Source organism: Lactuca virosa, chromosome 2, assembly GCF_052849685.1.
Source record: "Lactuca virosa cultivar CGN04683 chromosome 2, Lactuca_virosa_CGN04683_v6, whole genome shotgun sequence".
In the NCBI taxonomy this organism is placed as follows: domain Eukaryota; kingdom Viridiplantae; phylum Streptophyta; class Magnoliopsida; order Asterales; family Asteraceae; genus Lactuca; species Lactuca virosa.
The window spans coordinates 204,647,801-204,671,093 of NC_136427.1; the positions used below are offsets into that span (position 1 = coordinate 204,647,801).

The window sequence follows — 23,293 nt, forward strand, 5'->3', positions numbered from 1 at the left end:
AATTATTTGTATCCAAATTTTATTTTGATACTTTTTGCAATATGTTTGATATGATATAATCACTGTTGATACTTGAGTAATTATTTGTATCGAAATTTTATTTTGATACTTTTTGCAGTATGTTTGATATGATATAATAACTGTTGATACTTGAAAATATACGGTTTTTGGCCGCAAAGATTTAATACTAGTTTATATTAAATTTTACTGAGTTTTTAATTCCAAAAACTGTTAAAACGGCACCTACTTTGAAAAAAACCAATTTTTAGTTTTCTATTTCAAGAAACATTCAGTTACAGAAACTTCTGAGTTTGAAGATTTCCATTCCGTGAATCTTTGAAAAGTTCCTATGTCAAGAAAATCACTGTTCAAAGAACCCCCAAAGCCTCTGGGATCGTTCCGTTATTTTTCTCATATCGATGACGGAGGAGACGAATGGACTCCGGCGACCACCGCTGTCGTCTTCGGCGGAACCAACGCCGGCCGAGTACACAGGAAAACGAGGGCCACCATTTCTCGAATTCATTGCAATCATGATGTGGCTTGGCACTCTTCATTTTCTCGCTTTTCTCGTCGTGGCTTCCTTCGTATTGCTTCCTCTTTCCAATTTCCTCATGTTAATCACCTCTCCCTTTTCCTTTCCCTGTAATCGTGTCTCCATCAATCATGGGTTTAGGTTTTAACCACAATCTCATTCAATTTCCATCTTTTCTTCTGTAATTTTTAATTCTCAGGGTTATTGCAATGCTTCTGGTGCTTACATTCATCCCCATTAACGACAACTGTAAATGGGGCTTAGCCTTAGCCAGGTTGATTATTTCCCTTTCTCCAATTCGTATTCCATTGACATAAAAAACCAAAACCCCATTACTATCATCTACTCAAACTCGATGTAATTCACATTTCCCATCAATTTCAGGTTCATATTCAAGCATGTTGGTGGTTATTTTCCCGCTACTATATACGTCGAGGATATCAAAGCTTTCGATCCTGATAGGGCTTATGGTAAAAATGCTTTCTTTTTTTCAATCTCGGGTTTTAATCGACAAGAATCGATCTAAAACTAACATAATTGTCCTTGTTATTTGTTAATACAGTTTTTGGGTTTGAACCACATTCAGTTTGGCCTATGGGAGCTGGAATACTTGCAAATCTTACTTCTTTCATGCCTATTAAAAAAGTCAAGATCCTTGCAAGTAGTGCTGTAAGACTTTTTTACCCTTGATGCTTTTAAAGTTTGAAGTTTGTATATTATTATGAAGTTATGATATAAATGAATCAGGTGTTTCGTACCCCTTTGATAAGACATTTATGGACATGGCTGAAAGTGTCATCAGTAACAAAGAAAAACTTCATCTCTCTTTTGAAAAATGGGTTTAGTTGCATAGTGATCCCAGGTGGAGTACAAGAGACATTTTTTATGAAGCATGATTATGAGGTTTGCATTAAAAAACTCCCTTTTGTTATTTGCTAATAAGATAACGAAAACTAAGTTATTTATTAATAAATAATAAAAAATAGGTTGCGTTTCTAAAGACAAGGAAAGGATTCATACGCCTTGCAATGGAAAACGATGCTCCTGTGGTTCCTGTTTTTGCCTTTGGCCAGGTATTTATTTACATGTCTTAATTGATTCAGCCATATTGTCAACTTTTCATTCCCAAAACTAAAACATGTCTTAATTGATTCAGTCGTATGTTTACAAGTGGGCGAAGCCACAAGGGAAATTCTTCTTAAAACTCTCTCGAGCCATTAAGTTCACGCCTATGATCTTCTGGGGGGCATTCTGGTAATTATCAATCCATCATTTCAAAACCACCATTAACTTAATCATCATCATCATCATCATCACTCACACTTTTTTATTGTTTGGAGGTCTTTCGTACCCTTTCGGAGACCAATGCTTATGGTGATTGGAAAACCAATCCATTTCAAGAAAAATACTACACCCTCCGTGGAAGAGGTATTCAATTCAAGTTATTAAAAAATATATATATTATCAACCCTCTCTAATTTCATTGATTAAAATCTTTTTCTAATTTTGGTTTTTATAAATTTTGTAGGTTTCGGTCGTACATGGTCAGTTTTTGGAAGCACTTCAAAGTCTATTCGACAGGCATAAAGAACGAGCTGGTTATCCTAATCTTGAGCTACAAATAATATGACCTAACGCATTATCATCAAAAAAAAAAAAAAAAAAAAGACGAATTATTAGTCAGAAATTATTTGATTATTCTAAAGAGTAAAAACATTCATTATTTTTATTTATTTGTGTTATTGTTACCTTGAGTAAGTAACTTTGAGTAGTATGGGTTTGGTTTGTAAATAATAATTTAGTTTATTGGAAAAAGTGATGCAATTTTGTTATCTAGACTTACAATGTCCAAAACTCCAAATGGGATTGAATGTATTTACTTGTCTGGACTTAAATGCTATGGATCTGGTTGCAAGAGGGGTCGAACGTGCTTTTTATGTAAGTGGAGGGTTCAATATGTAAATATCTTTGCAAAGTTTCTGTGCAAGATCGCCAGTCGCCACGCGTCTATTAGCGGCGGGAAGGAGCCAGGAATAAATGCACTTGACCAGTTGTTCACTGCCATTACTCTTGATTTGAGACAACAAATTTTACAATTTACACACAAGAGAGGATAATTCCGTTCGATTGATTTTAGGGGTTTCAAGGTGTTGGAAGCTCGATTTCGGCAGGTAATTCTCTAATTCACTTGTTATGATTGTAGGGTTTGAATGTGGTAGGAGAAAGGGGAGTTTGGTCATAAAATCTGATTTTCCGGTGGTTGTCTCACCACATTCTACCACCCCGACGCCTCCAGTGAGCCCTAATTATGGCTCTACATGGCGATGGTAGCCATTGTCGGCCAATTGGTGGAGGTGGATGTGCTCTCTTATATGGTTGCAACCGGGTCTTGGGTCTTCCGACTTAAAATTATATAATTTCTGAATCTCTCTAAAATTATAAGATAAGATTTTTGAAAATAGTTATGTTAAGATACATGTGGCTTGGATTAGGTTCAAAATTCATATAAGTTTTTTTTTTTTTTTTTTTTTTGACAGGTGTCCTAAAAATAAAATTGATAATGTAGCTTTTTAAGGAGTGTTTGGGATTGTGGTTGTAAGGGGCTCTAACTTGTTTAAATAAAATGAAAAGACCTTATTGACTTAAATTATAAGGAATTCTAACTTATTTAAAACAACCTATAATTTATCTAAACCAATTTAACATATTGATCTTGTTTTAATTAATTCTATATGATAAAATTAATTATCTGTACTATAATTGTGGTTGTACCATATTGATCTTATTTCAATTAATCCTATGCTAAATTTAATTATTTGTAATATGATTGTGGTTGTTTTGGTACATGTCTTTTATTTGTTTTCTATTACTTTTCATATATCAAGGATTCAAGTCTACACATATATACACAAAATAGTAGTATTTCTAAAATTCATTTGAGCCAATGTTAAAGTTTGAGGAGTATATAAATATGTGGTAGTTGTTAGGAATAGAGGTAAGAAGCCAAATATTGGTAGCCTGCCTCACAAATCGCTTGTTCATTTTTCGTGTTGATATTTCTTCCTTATAATGTCAGGGTTATGAGAAATCCAATTTGAGATAATCTCTCAGGTTCCACTAGGTTTTAGACACAAAAATAGACAACAATGTTTTTTGATAAGTATGTATTGCGTTAGTGTTCATAAGAGCGTTCCAAATTAGCAAAAAACGAGCATATATTGGATAAGAACAACAAATTTTGTAGTTCTTGCAATCATAAAACTGTTTCTGGACTTAGCATGTTTATTCGACTTTGTCCCAAAAATGTTTTTTTTTCCAATACATTCCAAGTCCAAGATCTTAAGTCACCTTATATATAAATGCAAACTTTGTTCCACCTAACTTAATTAGATTATAGTTTGAATCCTCGTTTGACACTCGTAGTAACTCCCATTCATATAATGATATGCGACACTAAAGTCACCAACAATAGTCTCGATTTTTGTTTTTAGTTTTGCAATAAATCTTACCAATCATATTAAACATTTTGTTTAGCTTTGGTTTCACAAGATGACCCTTCTCCGTTATATTTATATATTTATAAAAAGTTACCAATATACCTATTTGTCAAAATATTATTCTAAATGAGAACAAATAGGTTGTTATATGTAAAAATAAGCGTATAAGTCAATAATATATAAGGATATGTTTTTGGTCATTATATATATATATATATATATATATATATATATATATATATATATTTGATAAATTTACATTATAATGTTAGTTGAATATTTTATTTAATTTTGAAGTTTCATTTTAAATTTTGATTCTAAAAATAGTTTGATATAGGAAAAAAAAAACTAAAACTACACTTATTAATAGTGGGCAGTGGCTATCCTATCATCATCTATACGTTTTTGCAAAATAAATATTATATAAGATTTGTTAAGTTAACCCAAATCTGAAATATCTAGTTTGCAGCATGAACATGGGTTCTCTAGTTTCCTTGAAGTTCACAATATCTATCTTATCTCAAAATTAAAATAAAAATAGAAAACAAGAATAGAATAAGATGTTAAAGAGTTGAAACTTTAGGTACCATTAGGATCTACACTCATAAACTTGAAGGACTAAACATGCAAATATTTCAAAATCACCCTTTTGTTTTAGTTGCTTCATATTGTTTTCGCTTGCTTCATAGTTCATATTATAACCAGGTTTACAACTCCCAAAGTTTTCGGGACTGTTCACCCGCCATTTTTCCCATGTCCAAGACGGAGGAAAGGAACGGAATCCTGAAACCACCGCCGTCGTCGGCGGCGCCGGCGGAGTTCACAGCAAAAATGGTGTCACCAATTCATACATTCTTTGCAATGATAATATGGCTAGGATCTGTTCATCTTATCGTTTTTCTCAACGTTGCTTCCTTCTTATTGCTCCCTCTTCATAAATACTTCATGTAAGTTTTGTTTAATGTGTTTAAAAGATAATTTAGTTTGATTTTCATCTTGATTTTGTAATTTTTCTTTTTCTTTTTCAGGGTATTGGGAATACTTGTAGTGCTTATGTTCATACCTATTGATGAGAACAGTAAATGCGGCATATCTGTAGCCAGGTATTGATTTTGCAAGTTCGATTTAGTACTTTTTGAATCAAAATTGAGTTAAAAGTGCTTTAGATAAAAAGTTTCTGCACTCACTTTTTTACATGTTAAAAATAGAATAAAAGTTTAAAAAAATTATCTAGATCTAAGAAGTAAGAACACTCTTTGATAACTGGGATGCTTGGTTATTTTCTTAATGATAACTAAGATTGGATATAAAATGAAGAATGAAGAACTTATAAGTCTCTTAACTAGAAGTTTGTGTTGATTAATCTATTGTGTTCATAGCATTTTGTCAAGGCGATAATTAATAGATAAAGTTGGTTTGTGAAGGTATTTTAGTATGGTTCTCTTTGTTCATATTACTAAAAAAAAAGCTTTTCATTATCAATGCTACATATATATGTTTTGGAATTTGAAAGTATTTTAGTATGTTCATGTAGTCTTTTCACCCCCAAAAGGGGTAGCTTTGTATCCTTTTTATAGATCCGCTAAAAATCATTTGTTAATTGGTATATATTCTATCAAGTGGATTCTTTTTATGAGAAAGGAATTGTTTACATCATTACAAAGTTCCTCTTTTTGAGATGTGATAGTGGTATACCACTTGCTGTTGATAGAAAGTAAAGGGTTGTATAAAGAAGGATTTTATTTATTTATTTTACCGAATGAAAGAGTTTAAATATGAAAAATAACTATTTTACCCTTCTATCTAAAAGTAATGTTAATAATTGATGTTTATTTGAGAACCGTCACAAGTTTGAGACTGTAAATGACTATATATGATGAAAAATTAAACAAAAATTGTTTGTTGACAATAACATTGTGCTTTCATTTTTAATTTTTTTTTTATTTTAAAATTTATAATCTTAACCAAAATCATCCACAATGGGATATGCCCAAACTCAAAAGATTAATTGGATGTAAAGAGCTTACAACCAAAGATAAATAATAGAAATTTTACGCTAGTTACATAATATAATTTCGTCATTTCGATATGAATGACATTAAATAATTTTTTAAGATTTTTTTAGTGGTTACATGATATGTTTATACCATGTGAATATATGTCGATGTTTTTTTAGTTTGGTTAAAGGTCAACAATGCAAAAATAAGGTCTTAATGGATAAAGACATCTTTCTCTCCCTAACACATTAATCCAATCTCTTTATATTAAGTCTAAAAGAAACATCACTATATATTAAGCTACATTAAGTCCAGTAATTAAGTCAAAAAGAAAACAACACTCAAGTCCATGATATTAGTTGTGGAATTCGAACAACCAATTGCATGTGATAATTTAATTTATTTGAATTTGATTATAGCAATATCCATCAACTATATAAGTAGCATTTCATTAATATTTCCCATCAATTTAAGGTACATATACAAGCATGTGATTGGTTATTTTCCCGCTACTCTATACGTTGAGGATATCAAAGCTTTCGATCCTGAACAAGCTTATGGTAATTTTAACATAACTATCATATATGCTTCATAAAGTCTATAAGAAATAACGAAATTATGAGACAAAAATTATGTTTATTTTAATTGCAGTTTTTGGGTATGAGCCCCATTCAGTTTGGCCCATTGGATGTGGAATACTATCAGAACATACAGGTTATATGCCTATAACGAAAGTCAAAATCCTTGCAAGTACAGCTGTAAGACTTGCTAGTTGCTACCTTTTTTCATCTTTTAAAGTTGTGAATATATGGCTCCATATTAATATTAAGAGAAAAATATAAATCTAGCAACTTTGGCTTAAGAGTAGTAACAAATTAGCCCAAAAATAACCACCACAAAATATTAATCTATCCAATAGTATTAAAAATTTTAATTAATCAGGTTTTTTACACGCCATTTCTGAGGCATTTATGGACATGGATGGGATTGTCGGCAGCAACAAGGAAAAACTTTTCATCTCTTTTAAAATCAGGGTGTAGCTGCATAGTCATCCCAGGTGGAGTACAAGAGGCATTTCACATGAACCATGATTCCGAGGTTTCTTTTTCATCATTTTATATAATATTTATGTAATATGTAATATTCCACTTGATGAAAAAATTAACATGGGTTTAAGTTAAACATATTTATTTTTTATATCTATAGGTTGCCTTTTTAAAGGCAAGAAAAGGATTTATACGCCTTGCAATGGAGACCAATTCCCCTTTGGTTCCTGTTTTTGCCTTTGGCCAGGTATTTTTAATTTCAACCCAAGAATTTGTATCAAATATATAAACTACCACTTACTTTCATTTATCAACTTGTTTCCATAACTATGATTACAACATGTCTTATCTACTGCAGTCCTATGTTTACAACTGGTGGAAGCCACGCGGACAATTCTTTCTCAAACTCTCTCGAGCTATTAAGTTCACTCCAATTGTCTTTTGGGGTGCATTTTGGTATGTTCAAAACATATCATTCTACATTTAAAGACAACCTTATTATCATCAAATTACAGTTTTTGTGGTTATTTATATAAATTCTATATGCAGGTCTCCTATACCCTTCAGGCGACCAGTTGTTGTGGTAGTTGGTAAACCGATATATTTCAAGAAAAATTGTACACCCACCATAGATGAGGTATTCAAGTTATTAATCTCATAATATGCTTTGAGTACATGAAATATAATTCTGGTTTGATTTTTATATTTTGTAGGTTTCTGAGGTACATAGTCAGTTTGTGGAAGCACTTCAAAATTTATTTGATACACATAAAGCACGTGCTGGTTATCCTGATCTCGAGCTAAGAATGATGTGATACATGCTGCATTTGTGTATTTTTATGTGTTCTTGTTTATGTCCAGATTAGTTCTTACCCATAGATAGAAGCAGGTTAAAGAATAAAGTTATGAAGGAATTAAATTATGAGGAAATTAGTTGGAACACAATAAATTATTATGTTGTACAATTTGTTTCCAAAATCATTGGTTGGCTTTTGGATCATCCGATTTAGCAAGATATTTTTAGTGCGTTACCTTAATTAGTGGTGACGAATGCATCTTGATTTTGAAACAGTAACTAATGAATATGCACAATTTGCATATAGTGTATTCTAATTTCTAAGCCGCAATTAGGTGTGCATGTCTCGAGCGCGGTGATTGTTATTGTACTTTTTGTAAAATCATTAAAAGATAGTTATTAATTACTTTCATATATTTATACATGTAAGACCCTGAAAATGTGGATACACTTGTACAAAGATTGTAAGTGAATAAGCACACTCATTTTGATAAGAATCTAAAGTGACAAGTATATGTAGTTCATAGCTGTACTTTGTATGTAAGGATGTCCCAGGAACTAAGCCATTGTATGGTTTTAGTGCTTTGGAAAGGTTACAAACCATTTTAGATTGTCTGTTTGTATACTTACTTATGTCTCGTTTGGCAAAAGTAAAAAATACAACATTTTAATGTACTTGTCAACAAATAATTCGTTGAACATGGGATTTAAAAGTGAAATCCTAAAGTTCAATGATGTGTGACAAAAAAAATATTATTTCTAAATTTAATATGATACTTGGTGATCCATCCGGTAACTTCCAGTCATCATCAGATTTCTTGAATTCTCTGTTTTTACATATCAACATATGTTGATATCTTATGCCCAAAAAATTTGAAAAGTGAAAAATCCTGTCATATAGTTCTCAACATAAAAGGATGAGTCTGGTCTATCTATTTGTACGCATTGACTTAATTCACTCCTAACCTCCCGTAAAGAACACATAATACCTGAGTTGTTGGTCTCACAAGCCTTGCTTTTATTCACAACTATTAGGCTCGAGTCCGAGTAAAATATGGAAGTGGAAGGAAACAAAGAGAAATGGAAGGAAATAAAGAAATTTGCATGTTTACAATATCATTTTTTTTTGGAGAAAATTGGATAGAAGAGAAAGGAAGATACATGTTTATCTTCTCCCCTAATATTTCTCCAAAAATGGAGGGATTTGGAAGGAAAGAAATCGTCTCGTGATGTATATTTGCAATATTTACTAACTTATCTTTCTAACAAGTATATATATATATATATATATATATATATATATATATATATATATATATATATATATATATATATATATATATATATATATATATCACATACACGCACCAATATCTTCTTCGTCAATGTTTATGTGTATCTACTTCACTATAACACATTATCGTTACCTACTTAACTTTTCATTTCTTTCAAACTTAGGAACACAACAATACAATTTCCTTTCCTTTCCTTTTTCTTTCTTTTCCCTCCATGTTTTCCTTCCCTTTATATTTTGTCCTTTGCTAAACTCGGGAACTAATCGTTAGATACGTAGGATACTTCATCTTCCAATGCCTTTTTCCCACAACGGTAGCAAGCGACATCTATTGTAGGGTGTTTCTTTTTCTTTGACTGGGTGACAACCTTCGGGGAAATTACCTTACCTTTCCCCTTTTTTCCGTATGATAACTTCTTAATATGTTTTTTTTCTAATCATTAGCATCGATGAAAACTTAATGACATTCTTCTCTATAGTCTTGAACATTACATGCAAGTCTTAGATTGTCACACCCCCGAACCAGATGACGGAAACGTCCGGGGGCTCGTGTGACTATAAATTGAAATATCATCACAATGAATATACATGAAACATAACACAATCGTCACCAACATTACATATTACAACTGACATTGTTCACATCAAGTACATTGTTTTACATTACATAATTCGAAGACATAAATTATACGATAATTGACATATGCATAAAAGAAATCCCAAAATACTCTCGACGATTCTTCAGCTTAACGATTAACTGAGAATACAAGTTATTTTGAAAACGGTCAACATATATAATGTTGGTGAGTTCATAAACATGTTTGAATAAAAGTCTTTGTATCTTTTGTAAACCCAGAAAATCCAATATTTTCTGTAAAATGTCCGAAAAATGATTTGAAAATCGAGTATAAATGCATGTGTGAATTTCATAGTAGTAACATATAGAAATGCAGTTCAAATTTCTTTGTATTCTTTCTGTTGTATGTAAGTAATATTTGAATAATAGTATTTCCCCAGAAAATCCGATATTTTCTGATTTATAATAATATCACGGTCCTTGCACTGTAGAAATGTTTTGTATCATTATGACTTACGAGTTTTTAATTTTCCGTAATGTCTTAATGGGAATGGATCTCTATATGAGTCGTTATAACCATACATGATAGTGACTGATTTGCCTGTCTTGGCATTTTTCCAAATGCCGGATTTTCGTTCAAGGTTTTGTCACCCTAGACTGGCCTAGTCTAACTGTAGCGAACAGCTCAGGTGTGGGGGGAGTCACCCCTTTATAGATCTATACACAAACTCTCGCTCTCCCTCCAGGAGACTCTGATTATAACTACAAGCTACGACCATACACTCAGTGGTGTCAACCGACACGTCTCACTAGATCCCATTTGTATTCACATGAATTTGTATAATGTTTTATGTATTTAGAAGTTCGATCACTAGACAATGTATGAAATGATAAGATAAGGCCCAACAAACATGAAGAAAAGGCCACTATGGCCCATTAGACGTGTAAGTTATTTCCAGGCTAAATTAACATGTAAATGGGCCACTAAGGCCCAATAACATGTAAATGCTAAATTAGGCCCATTTAGCATGTAATTGGGTTACTTAGGCCCAATAGACATGTGATGAATACATTGGGCCCAATAAACATGTAATTGGACCACGAAGGCCCAATAAACATGTATAGCAATTACTAGGCCCAATAATCGCACCATTGTTGTATTTCGCTTGTTCGTTATAGTATAGTTTGTTATGTTGTAATTCTATAATTTGAACTTAATTTTTAATAGAACTTGCGCTTTAAACCTCTTAAAAACTAATTTTAGACATTTAAAGGCTTATTTCACAAAAATGTCATATTTGGTCTATTTTAGTTAAAAATAACATTTTAGCCCATTAATTTATATAAGTTCTATATTTTCGGCCCAAATGTTTAATAATTGACAGATTTGACCCAAAAACACATGTATTGGTGTTTTCAGCCCATTTTTGCAGAAAATTACATTCTTGACCCATTTTTCGTGAATTTTACATTTTTGGCCCAAATTCCAAAAACTTTGCATTTTTAGCCCAATTTAGAAATAAATGTTATTTTCACCCCTAAATTTGGTTTAATTACATTTATGGCTCAAACTTTGATCAAATGACATTTTTAACTCCAAAACTCTTATTTTTCGCAAATTTGGGCCCAAAACCGTGAGGCCCAAATATTAAGTCCATTAGGCTAAAATTTACACTTTTGGCCCTTTGAAAAGTAGGGTTATCATAAAAACCCATTTTTATATATGTATGACCTGTTTGATCCTTATAAAACCGTAAATATCACTTTTTGCCCTTATTTTTTGTTTTCTTGACAAATATGACCCTTAACAAGATTTTTGCTTTAAATTTTCATATCTTAAACATGTAAACACTTTTAACTTGATAGTATGATGTATAAGGTGTCTTAGTTCATGGATTTTTACTTAATGTTTCTTAAGATGTCGAGATGTGTTAAGATCTAATACATTTTTACAAAATAAACTAAGAAATTACACATGACATGCATAAAACACATAGATCTACACATTTTACTTGTATTCTCCCCCACAAATCATGTAAAAACCGAAAACAAGGGGGGTATGAAATCACCTTGCTTGATTGATCTTGATTTGAAGAAGAAGTGAGTGTGTTTTCGGCCCTAGCAAGCCTTCTTGAGTAGATTTCGAGCTTAAGAAGTTTCTAAGAGTGTGATCATGGAATAAAGCTATGTAAGAAGGAGTTCTTAATGTTAAAATGAAAGGAGATGTTTATGTTTGATAATAATTACCAAGGAATGATGATTTTTGGTGAAAACCTTCTTGAAACAACACTAAATCTCGAAAATTTAGAGAAAGTTGGAGAAGTTCATGAGAGTATGTTTGAGAGAAAGTTTTGAAAGTGTATGGGTGTGTATTGGGCTTGTCTTCGGTCGAGAGGAATAAATGGAGAGAGGGAATGAGAAATTTTACATGGAAGGTAAAGATCTCATGGATGTTTGTGATTATGTAGAAGTATGTTAGACAATTATGTGTTGTCATCACCTCCTAAATCCTCCCTTGATCTTTTTTTTAATATCTTGGGCCGAGAATTGGGCTTATGATAAGTGGAGTTGAATTTGATTGGTCCACTCTTGGTTTCGATCGAGTTTGTGAAGCCCGATAAGTAGTTTTCGACCCATTGGGCCTTTAGGGTAGTTCACGGCCCAATGAAGTCCAATTAAAGATGTTTAGGGTCCATTGAGGCTATTGGAATTTGTTGTGGCCCAAATTGGCCCATTAGGGTAAACTAATCAATTCTAGGCCCATAATGTCCCAAAATGTCAAGTTTCATGAAGGTGGAACCGTTTAGAGCCCAAATTAGGGTTTCTAGGCCCAAAATAGTCAACTTGGATACTTCTTGGTCCATTTGGCCCAACAAGAAAATCCTAGACCTTATTAGACTTGAACCGGGATTTTTAGAGTTTAAAACTCTTTATTGAACATAAGAGGTGTATTTGAATGTGCATTGAGTGATATCTACATAGAGTACATGCTTTACAATAGTTGAATGATTACATGAGAGTAGAATTTCCTAGCTAAATTGCTAGTTGTGACATCATCCCCCGTTAGAGGGAATTTCGTCCCGAAATTCTTTTGAAAGTTAGGTTTGTGAATGCGAGAATAGGTGAGGGTACTTTTGCTTTATTTTATCTTCGCGTTCCCATGTGAATTCCGGCCCGCGCTTGGCGCTCCATCGAACCTTCACAATCGGAATGCGGCTTTGCTTTGTACGCTTTACTTCCCTATCCAATATCTCAACTGGTTCTTCGACGAACAGGAGATTCTCGTTGATCTCGATCTCTTCTATAGGAATGACAAGAGTTTCATCTGATAGGCACTTTTTCAGATTTGAGATGTGAAACACGGGGTGTACGTTGTTGAGCTCGGCAGGTAGCTGCAGCTTGTAAGCCACTGGACGAATCCGGGAAAGAATCTCAAATGGTCCAATGTATCACGGGTTCAGTTTTCCCCGTTTCCCAAAGTGGATCATTCCTTTCCAAGGAGAGACCTTTAGTAACACACGATCCCCGACTTGAAATTCTAACGGCTTCCGTCGCTTGTCAGCATAGCTCTTCTGTCGGTCTCGCGATGCTTGAAGTCGAGCTTTGATTTGGATTATCTTTTCGGTCGTTTCACGGATGATTTCTGGTCCTGTGAGAGCACTGGCTGGCGATTGCCCTTTTGCTAGTTGAGTGTCACCCACCTCGGCCCATCAAAGGGGTGATCTGTATTTACGCCCGTAGAGAGCCTCGTAAGGAGCAACCTTGATGCTCGTGTGATAACTGTTGTTGTAGGAGAATTCGATCAGAGGCAAGTGAGCATCCCACGACTTTCCGAAGTCAATCATGCAAGCTCGGAGCATATCCTCAAGTGTCTGGATGGTACGCTCGCTCTGACCATCCGTCTGTAGGTGATAGGCATTGCTCATATCTAGCTGTGTTCCCATTGCTTTCTGAAGAGATTGCCAGAATCTTGAAGTGAACCTACTATCTCGATCCGAGATAATAGACACTGGCACTCCATGGAGTCTCACGATCTCCTTGAGGTAGATTCGGGTCAGCTTTTCCATCTTGTAGGATTCTTTTATTGGTAGAAAATGAGCGGATTTTGTTAATCTATCGACGATTACCCAGATAGCATCCAATCCGTCTGTTGTCTTTGGCAATTTGGTCACGAAGTCCATAGTAATCCTTTCCCATTTCCACTCGGGTATCACTGGTTGTTGCAATAATCCCGAGGGCTTTTGGTTTTCCACTTTCACTTTGGCGCAAGTAAGACACTTGCCCATGAAAGTGGCTATCTCTGCCTTCATATTAGGCCACCAATAATGTTGCTTGATATCCAGATACATTTTGTCTGACCCCGGATGAATAGAATATCGCGTCTTGTTGGCTTCATGCATGACTACTTCTCTGAATCCCCCAATCTTGGGAACCCAGATTCTATTCATGAAGTAGTGAGTTCCGTCTTCTTTAACTTCAAGTCCCTTATCCATTCCACACAGTGATTCACTAACAACATTCTCCGGCTTCAATGCGTCTAATTGGGCTTCCTTGATCTGTGAGGCTAGATGAGATTGGTGAAGGGTTTTGAGCAATTCTAACACTCCTAAGTGTACATGCAACCCTAGAAAACCTTGGATCTATGTTTGTCTAAGATACATGCAAAATACTTTTTCCAAGGTTCATAAACCTATCTAGCATACACGGGGAACTTTAAACTTAAAGATGGCTAGAATTACATACCTTGTAGTTGTTATGATTCCTTGAAACCTTGAGAGCCTAGCACCCCAAGTGTGATGCCTCAAATGTTTCACACAACACCAAATGCTTTGGAATAACTTTGAGAGATATGTAGAACACTTGAAAATCGGCCTAGCCCTCTTGCAACTTCTTTTGTGTAGCCGATTTTGGTGTATGACATGTTCTTTATATAGTGTGTCACATCTAGGGTTACACCATGTAAACCCTAATGTGGCATGACTCTTCATTTCCATGACCCATAGGTTTGTAACTCCCATGGAGCCTCCATGGAGCATCCAATGGGTTTAACCCAACTTGATAATCAATGGAGCCTTTTAGCCCACTATACAAGTTATGGATGATTTACATAATCAACCCATATATTTAATTAGTCACTTTTTGATCACTTAATTAATCCTAGATTAAATCTTGATCAATACTAATTAAATAATACTATTAATATATTAGAACTTATAATATATTAATAAACCACAAGTGTTATTTCTCTCATTTAGTCTATCCAAATGCATGATGCCATGCAACCCAAATGGACCATGCCGGGTCGGGTCAAGTACATACCAGAAATAGTTATGGACTTAGACACCTTATCCAACAGTCTCCCACTTGGATAAGTCTAATAACTATAACTGCAAGTATGACTTCAGGAACCGACCAACAATCGTAGCTCTTTTCAAGGTTTCTCGGAACTGAGAAGATGATGATACGCCATTTAGATAAGTGATCATATAATCCTCTGTTCTAGATATCAGCCAGACAAATACATGGAACAATGTCTTACTTTTGTCCAGCAGTTTGTTTCCCGATTTCCGATTTGTTTGACATAGAACTTAATTGAACACATCAACTTAGTTCTGACCGGGCCCGGTACATGGGTCAAAACAAAATCATCGAGGGGCCCAGATATCGCTTCTAATCCAAGAAGGAACAGATAAACTTCGACTCATATGCTTGTTCTACTACTTGTTAAATTACACACAAATGCACGTTTTATAACATCGAGTTACCAATGCGTTTTGGCACGATCAATACATAACTAACTCATAGTTAACAAGTCATATCTCTAGGTTTGAAGACTTATATGATATTACCGTCTCGCGATCACTCGAGATAAATTCCATGAAGTGATACCAGCGAGCGTGGGTTGAATCCAATACTCAGAACTTATGAGCACTCATGAGTGTTGAGGCCATGTCCAACATCTTAGACCTCTACAACCAACTCATGACAGTCTTCATATCTACTTCCAACATATGACTGACTGTGGATAATTTGAATAATATGTAAACACAACATAAATATTCTGGAAGTCAAAACATGCAAAAGAAATAATAGTAAACGATTGACAAAAGATAGCAACACTTTATTCATAAATAAACACAACTTTTATTCATCATCAAATGTCAATTACACTTTACATATTTCAAAATTATCTAACTACTAAAACTAATATCATCCTTCAGCCCTATGCTCCTTGCATGCTGGAGATGCTTAACCCTACCCAGTCCCTTCGTGAAGGGATCTGCCGGGTTCTCATCCGATGATACCCTCTTTGCCACGAGGAGTGCTTCTTCTATACGATGTATGATGAAATGGTATTTTCTGTCAATGTGTCTGGATCTCCCGTGATCCCTTGGTTCCTTTGCTAAGGCAACTGCACTTTCACTATCACATAAAATCTCTATGGGCTCCTTTATAGCTGGTACAACTCCAAGGTCTCCAATGAAGTTCTTTAGCCATATAGCCTCCTTTGCTGCCTCGCTTGCCGCTATATACTCTGATTCGCAAGTTGAATCAGCCACTGTCTCCTGCTTGGAACTTTTCCAAGAGATTGCTCCTCCATTTAAGGTAAAGACCCAGCCCGACTGAGATCGGAAATTATCCCTATCAGTCTGGAAGCTAGCATCACTATACCCTATAACTCTCAAGTCATCACTCCCACCAAGGGTAAGGACCCAGTCCTTAGTCCTCTGCAGGTTCTTGAGAATGTTCTTTACCGCCGTCCAGTGAGCCTTACCAGGATTCCCCTGATACCTGCTAACCATGCTCAAAGCAAAGGCTACATCAGGACGAGTGCAGGGCATAGCATACATGATCGAGACTGCTGCAGAAGCATAAGGTACTCGACTCATTTCTGCTATCTCAACCTCGCTACTCGGGCTCTGAGTCTTACTCATTCTAGCGTTACTCTGGATGGGTAACTCTCCTTTCTTGGAATCTTGCATGCTGAACCTCTTCAGCACCTTATCCAAGTATGTACTCTGACTAAGCCCAGTTAGTCTTTTACTCCGATCTCTCAGAATCCTTATCCCTAGGATATAGGCAGCTTCTCCAAGGTCCTTCATAGCAAAGCACTTCCCAAGCCAGGACTTCACTTCCTGCAAGGTTGGGATGTCATTTCCTATGAGTAGTATGTCATCCACATACAGTACCAAAAAGCTAACTATACTCCCACTAGCCTTGACATATATACAAGATTCATCTTCACTCCTCGAAAAGCCAAACTCTTTGACTTTCTCATCAAAGCAAAGATTCCATCTGCGAGGTGCTTGCTTTAATCTATAGCTGGATTTCTCAAGCTTACACACTCTATTAGGGTACTCTATGCTGACAAAACCCTCTGGCCGATTCATGTAAACATCCCCAGCCAACTTTCCATTGAGGAAAGCAGTTTTGACATCCATTTGCCATATTTCATAGTCATGAAATGCAGCTATGGCTAATAACACTCTAATATACTTAATCTTGGCTACTGGTGAAAAGGTCTCATCATAATCAACTCCTGGAGTTTGAGAAAATCCCTTTGCCACCAGTCTTGCCTTATAAGTGTGTACATTACCATCCATGTCGGTCTTCTTCTTGAAGATCCACTTGCACCCAACTGTCTTACGACCTGGTACATTGTCAACCAAGTCCCAGACCTGATTGTCATACATGGACTGTATCTCGCTGTCCATTGCCTCTTTCCATTTAGCAGACTCGGGACCTGCCATGGCTTTCGCATAGCTGTTAGGTTCATCCAAACTTACCAATGTCTCATCACTGATAAGTGTCTCACCTTCCGCAGTAATATGGAAACCATAGTAATGCTCAGGTACATTCCTAACCCTTGTGGAACGCCTCAGAGGTATAATTGGAGGTACAATTGGATCAACAGGAGTTTCCTCCTCAAGTTGACTGCTAGGGTTTGAGGTTCCTTCACCACTTGACTCTTGAATTTCTTCAAGGTCAATTTGCTTCCCACTGTTTCCTTGGCTTATGAACTCTCTTTCTTGAAAGACACCCCTCCTTGGTACAAAGACCACATTCTCACTAGGTCTGTAGAAGAGGTAACCAAAGGATTTCTGTGGGTAGCCGATGAAAATACACCTCTCACTTCGAGGTTCGAGCTTGTCGTGAGTCTCGTGTCTCACGAAAGCCTCGCAACCCCAAATCTTGATGTGGGCTAGACTAGGAACTTTTCCAGTCCACATCTCGTGAGGTGTTTTGGCAACCTTCTTTGTAGGGACCAGATTAAGGATATGGGCGGCAGTCTCTAAGGCATACCCCCAAAATGAGATTGGTAGAGTAGCTCGACTCATCATGGAACGAACCATGTCCAACAAGGTTCGATTACGCCTCTCAGCTACACCATTCAACTGTGGTGTCCTGGGAGGTGTCAATTGTGAGACAACCCCACATTCCCTCAGATAGTCGAGGAACTCAGTACGAAGATACTCACCACCGCGATCGGATCGAAGCATCTTAATGTTCCTGCCCAATTGATTCTCTACTTCCTGTTTAAACTCTTTAAACTTATCGAAAGTCTCTGACTTATGCTTGATTAAGTAGACATATACATATCTACTATAATCATCTGTAAAAGTCACATAATAACGATTAGCATCCCTTGTGGCAGTTTTGAAGGGTCCACACACATCCGTGTGCACTAGATCCAACAAACCTTCACCCCTAGCACAAGAACCTGTGAAGGGTGACTTTGTCATTTTTCCAAGTAAGCATGATTCACAACTATCATCTGACTTTAGGTCAAATGATTCCAAGACTCCATCCTTTTGGAGTTGGCCTATGCGTTTCTTGCTTACATGTCCAAGACGACAATGCCATAATGATGATTTATCCAAGTTATTATCATTAGTAGAATCAATACACAACACATTATTTCCTAGATTATCTACAACAGACACATCTTCATACACACCATCATAAGGTAATGCTTTAAAATAAAACACATTATTAAAGAAAGCATTTATTCCACCAATTTCATTATCAAAAGAAAAGGAAAAACCTTGTTTGTACAAAGCATGAAAGGAAATAACATTTCTTGCCATTTCTGGCGAATAACAACATTTATTCAAATCTAAAGTAAACCCACTACTTAGCAACAAAGTATAAACTCCAATCTTAGTGACAGGTGAAACTTTCCTATTCCCCATGATCAAGTTTATCTTTCCATGCTCCACATTCTCACTTCTTCTTAGTCCCTGCAAATCAGAACAAATATGAATACCGCAACCGGTATCAAGGACCTAAGAGTTAGAATAGGGTGAGTTATTAGATAATATAGTGTAAATACCTGCATGGTTGGGTTTCACTTTCCCATCCTTCAAATCTTGCTCGTACTTTGGGCAGTTCCGCTTCCAGTGCACCTTTTCATGGCAATAGAAGCATTCAGCCTCTTTGGGATCAGAAGAAGGTGTAACGAAACCTTTCTTGGTTCCGCTAGAAGAGGAGCCATCAAGGGTTTTACCCTTGGTACCCTTCGTTGGGTTCTTCCTCTTCTTCCCTCTACCTTTCCCGATTGCCAGGACAGGTGCTGAGTTTGGAGTAGTAGTAGGAGTGGTCACAACCGACTTACCTTTAAGACCTGATTCTGCGGTCTTTAGGAGTCCTTGAAGTTTGCTAAGTGTAACTTCCTCCTTGTTCATGTGGTATGTCATGCGGAATTGATCATAACACGAAGGTAAGGAGTGCAAAATAATATCTATTGCTAACTCCTCTGGGAAGTTCACATTCAACTTCATCAATCGGTCCACAAACCTTCGCATTTTCTGCATGTGGCCCGTGATGGGTTCACCATCTTTCATTCGGGTTGTGATCATAGAGGAGATGATTTCATATCGCTCTTGACGAGCACTCTGATGGTAGCGGTCCATCAAATCCTGGTGCATCTCAAAAGGATAGTAGTCCTCATAGGACTTTTGGAGCTCGGCTGTCATAGTGGCCATCATGATGCATGCCACTTTGGTAGCATCTCTTTCATGTGCCTCATATTCAGCAAACTCCTCAGGAGTAGCAGTTGGCTCAGGTACCTTAAGCTCCTTGTCAAGAACATATTCCTTGTTCTCGTATCGAGTGACCATCCTCATGTTTCTGATCCAGTCGGTAAAGTTGGATCCATCAAAGATGACTCTCCTACAAAGGTTCATGAGAGAGAAGGAGCCAGTAGGGTTTGAGCCAGGAGCAGCATTGTTGGAAGACATCTGAAAAGAAGAAAACAAGTTTAGTTTAGATATAGAGATAGTCCTTAATAAAACACCCAAATGTAATATTAAGGCTAGGATCCAATCACAATATATTATAACTTAGAAGAGGGATGTCGTAATTCAAGCTATAACATATTTGAAAGGTAGGTGAATGACGATTCACCAATTTCCACCATGAAAACGAAATATAAATTATTAGGTTTTATTTGGCTTTTTTAGAAATTCCTAGATTCTTTTGAGATTCATTGAACTTTTCAATGGCATGTTTCAATCTCGAGTATGCCCTCCATGTTTTTTGACTGGGATACCGAGGATCACAAAACAAGGTGTGAAGTAACCATGCAAATTACTTGGTACCCTTAATGTTTTTTCACTTAATCGATGTGCCGGTAAACCACACGCGCTCCACCGACCTTATGAAAAAAAACCTTAAGTCACCCTTTGCCTACCTTGTTAAGTCCAAGTTAGTGTGCCGGTAAACCACACACGCTCCACCAACGACTTAATCAAAGTGCAAAGTGTAATTTCATGGGTTAGCACCTTATTCACATTTTTCCTAAAGTATCTAAGATTGGGAATTTATAAAACATTTAGTTACTTTATAATTATCATTATACTTTTTAATGAGAATTTTAAGTCACTGTCCTACCCATTCGGCTAACGACCCTCCACCAGTCAAGGAAGCGGTGGGTGAGAGTGGACACCCATTAAGCTGCCATTTTATAGGCAAAAACCTTATACCCCCCTTATAGACCGGCTTCGTGAATGAGGCCTACTAACGGTAAAACGACTTGATCTTATACATATATATATATATATATATATATATATATATATATATATATATATATATATATATATATATATTAAACTTATAATATTATAAAGTATAAGGGTTGAATTTTAACTTTTAAAATTCTAGGGGTTGGAACTAAAGTTAATTAGATGACTTTACATGTTCCAAAACTTGAGGGAAAGTTTTGTAACTTTTCAAAACACTTCAATTCATAACTTATGAGATTAATTGGTTCATTAAAATGAGTGACTCTTCATTTTATGTAACCTATGTGTTTCTTTAATGGACATTTAAAAGATAAACTTTTGGTAATCCATAACTTGAGGACAAATTATGGATTCCATTAAAACACATAATGATCAAGAATTAAAACTAGCAAGAAGTTACACATAATTCCTATGATCATCTAAACTCATAAGAACATGAATATGAATATCAAAATTTCAAGAACACATAAAATCATGGAATTTTGATATTAGCAATTGTAAATGGATTAGAACAACCATTACACCATCTAAAACAAGTTTAATAACACCAAAACAGTTTAGGGTAATGTTTCTAGTCCATTTCCAGCAGCAAAAGTCGAAAAACTGCATTCTGAGGCTCCTACTTGTCGAGTGCACGAACCTACTCGACGAGTAGGATGAGTTTGGTCATGGACTCGGCGAGCCCCCCCCCCCCCCCCATGGACTCGGCGAGTTCATGTGTCAGAATGCATAAAAACGAGTTTTTTCACAATTTTGCATCAAGTATCAAAACAAACAAGCCTAGGCTCTGATACCACTGAAGGGTTTTGAGCAATTCTAACACTCCTAAGTGTACATGCAACCCTAGAAAACCTTGGATCTATGTTTGTCTAAGATACATGCAAAATACTTTTTCCAAGGTTCATAAACCTATCTAGCATACATGGGGAACTTTAAACTTAAAGATGGCTAGAATTACATACCTTGTAGTTGTTATGATTCCTTGAAACCTTGAGAGCCTAGCACCCCAAGTGTGATGCCTCAAATGTTTCACACAACACCAAATGCTTTGGAATAACTTTGAGAGATATGTAGAACACTTGAAAATCGGCCTAGCGCTCTTGCAACTTCTTTTGTGTAGCCGATTTTGGTGTATGACATGTTCTTTATATAGTGTGTCACATCTAGGGTTACACCATGTAAACCCTAATGTGGCATGACTCTTCATTTCCATGACCCATGGGTTTGTAACTCCCATGGAGCCTCCATGGAGCATCCAATGGGTTTAACCCAACTTGATAATCCATGGAGCCTTTTAGCCCACTATACAAGTTATGGATGATTTACATAATCAACCCATATATTTAATTAGTCACTTTTTGATCACTTAATTAATCCTAGATTAATTCTTGATCAATACTAATTAAATAATACTATTAATATATTAGAACTTATAATATATTAATAAACCACAAGTGTTATTTCTCTCATTTAGTCTATCCAAATGCATGATGCCATGCAACCCAAATGGACCATGCCGGGTTGGGTCAAGTACATACCAGAAATAGTTATGGACTTAGACACCTTATCCAACAGTCCCCCACTTGGATAAGTCTAATAACTATAACTGCAAGTATGACTTCAGGAACCGACCAGCAATCGTAGCTCTTTTCAAGGTTTCTCGGAACTGAGAAGATGATGATACGCCATGTAGATAAGTGATCATATAATCCTCTGTTCTAGATATCAGCCAGACAAATACATGGAACAATGTCTTACTTTTGTCCAGCAGTTTGTTTCCTGATTTCCGATTTGTTTGACATAAAACTTAATTGAACACATCAACTTAGTTCTGACCGGGCCCGGTACATGGGTCAAAACAAAATCATCGAGGGGCCCAGATATCGCTTCTAATCCAAGAAGGAACAGATAAACTTCGACTCATATGCTTGTTCTACTACTTGTTAAATTACACACAAACGCACGTTTTATAACATCGAGTTACCAATGCGTTTCCGCACGATCAATGCATAACTAACTCATAGTTAACAAGTCATATCTCTAGGTTTGAATACTTATATGATATTACCGTCTCACGATCACTCGAGATAAATTCCATGAAGTGATACCAGCGAGCGTGGGTTGAATCCAATACTCAGAACTTATGAGCACTCATGAGTGTTGAGGCCATGTCCAACATCTTAGACCTCTACAACCAACTCATGACAGTCTTACTTCATATCTACTTCCATAGCGACGAATTCGTAATGTCCATAGCGAGTTCGGAAAGCAGTCTTAGGAATGTCCTCATCTCGGACTTTGAGTTGATGATAACCGGATCTTAGATCTATCTTTGAAAAGTAACTAGCCCCTTGAAGCTGGTCAAATAGATCATCGATTCGAGGAAGTGGATACCGGTTTTTTATGGTGAGCTTATTTAATTGCCTATAGTCAATGCACATCCTGAAGGACCCGTCTTTCTTTTTAACGAAAAGAACCGGAGCTCCCCATGGAGAAAAGCTTGGTCTTATGAATCCTTTATCCA

General features: G+C 35.9%; 2 protein-coding genes across 2 annotated transcripts; both read left to right on the forward strand.

Moving 5' to 3' along the window:
• The first annotated feature begins 288 nt into the window (after window positions 1-288).
• Window positions 289-2,461, forward strand: LOC145160055 (diacylglycerol O-acyltransferase 2D-like). The gene is made up of 9 exons (XM_079079119.1): window positions 289-616; window positions 735-809; window positions 920-1,005; window positions 1,098-1,204; window positions 1,283-1,438; window positions 1,522-1,608; window positions 1,692-1,789; window positions 1,876-1,963; window positions 2,064-2,461. Exons 1-9 carry the CDS (start codon window positions 420-422, stop codon window positions 2,163-2,165), a joined length of 996 nt encoding a protein of 331 aa, XP_078935245.1. The 5' UTR covers window positions 289-419; the 3' UTR covers window positions 2,166-2,461.
• A 112-nt stretch (window positions 2,462-2,573) lies between these two features.
• On the forward strand, window positions 2,574-8,295 carry LOC145160056 (diacylglycerol O-acyltransferase 2D-like). Its single transcript, XM_079079120.1, has 10 exons — window positions 2,574-2,706; window positions 4,738-4,979; window positions 5,061-5,135; window positions 6,504-6,589; window positions 6,681-6,787; window positions 6,972-7,127; window positions 7,236-7,322; window positions 7,434-7,531; window positions 7,625-7,712; window positions 7,789-8,295. Exons 2-10 carry the CDS (start codon window positions 4,786-4,788, stop codon window positions 7,888-7,890), a joined length of 993 nt encoding a protein of 330 aa, XP_078935246.1. The 5' UTR covers window positions 2,574-2,706; window positions 4,738-4,785; the 3' UTR covers window positions 7,891-8,295.
• The last annotated feature ends 14,998 nt before the right edge of the window (window positions 8,296-23,293 follow it).

Coding starts and splice junctions, on each gene's coding strand:
- LOC145160055 (XM_079079119.1), top strand. CDS start 420: ATGACGGAGGAGACGAATGGACTCCGGCGACCACCGCTGTCGTCTTCG. Junction 810..919: donor TGGGGCTTAGCCTTAGCCAG/GTTGATTATTTC, acceptor CATCAATTTCAG/GTTCATATTCAAGCATGTTG. Junction 1,439..1,521: donor TTATGAAGCATGATTATGAG/GTTTGCATTAAA, acceptor AATAAAAAATAG/GTTGCGTTTCTAAAGACAAG.
- LOC145160056 (XM_079079120.1), top strand. CDS start 4,786: ATGTCCAAGACGGAGGAAAGGAACGGAATCCTGAAACCACCGCCGTCG. Junction 7,128..7,235: donor ACATGAACCATGATTCCGAG/GTTTCTTTTTCA, acceptor TTATATCTATAG/GTTGCCTTTTTAAAGGCAAG. Junction 7,532..7,624: donor GTCTTTTGGGGTGCATTTTG/GTATGTTCAAAA, acceptor TTCTATATGCAG/GTCTCCTATACCCTTCAGGC.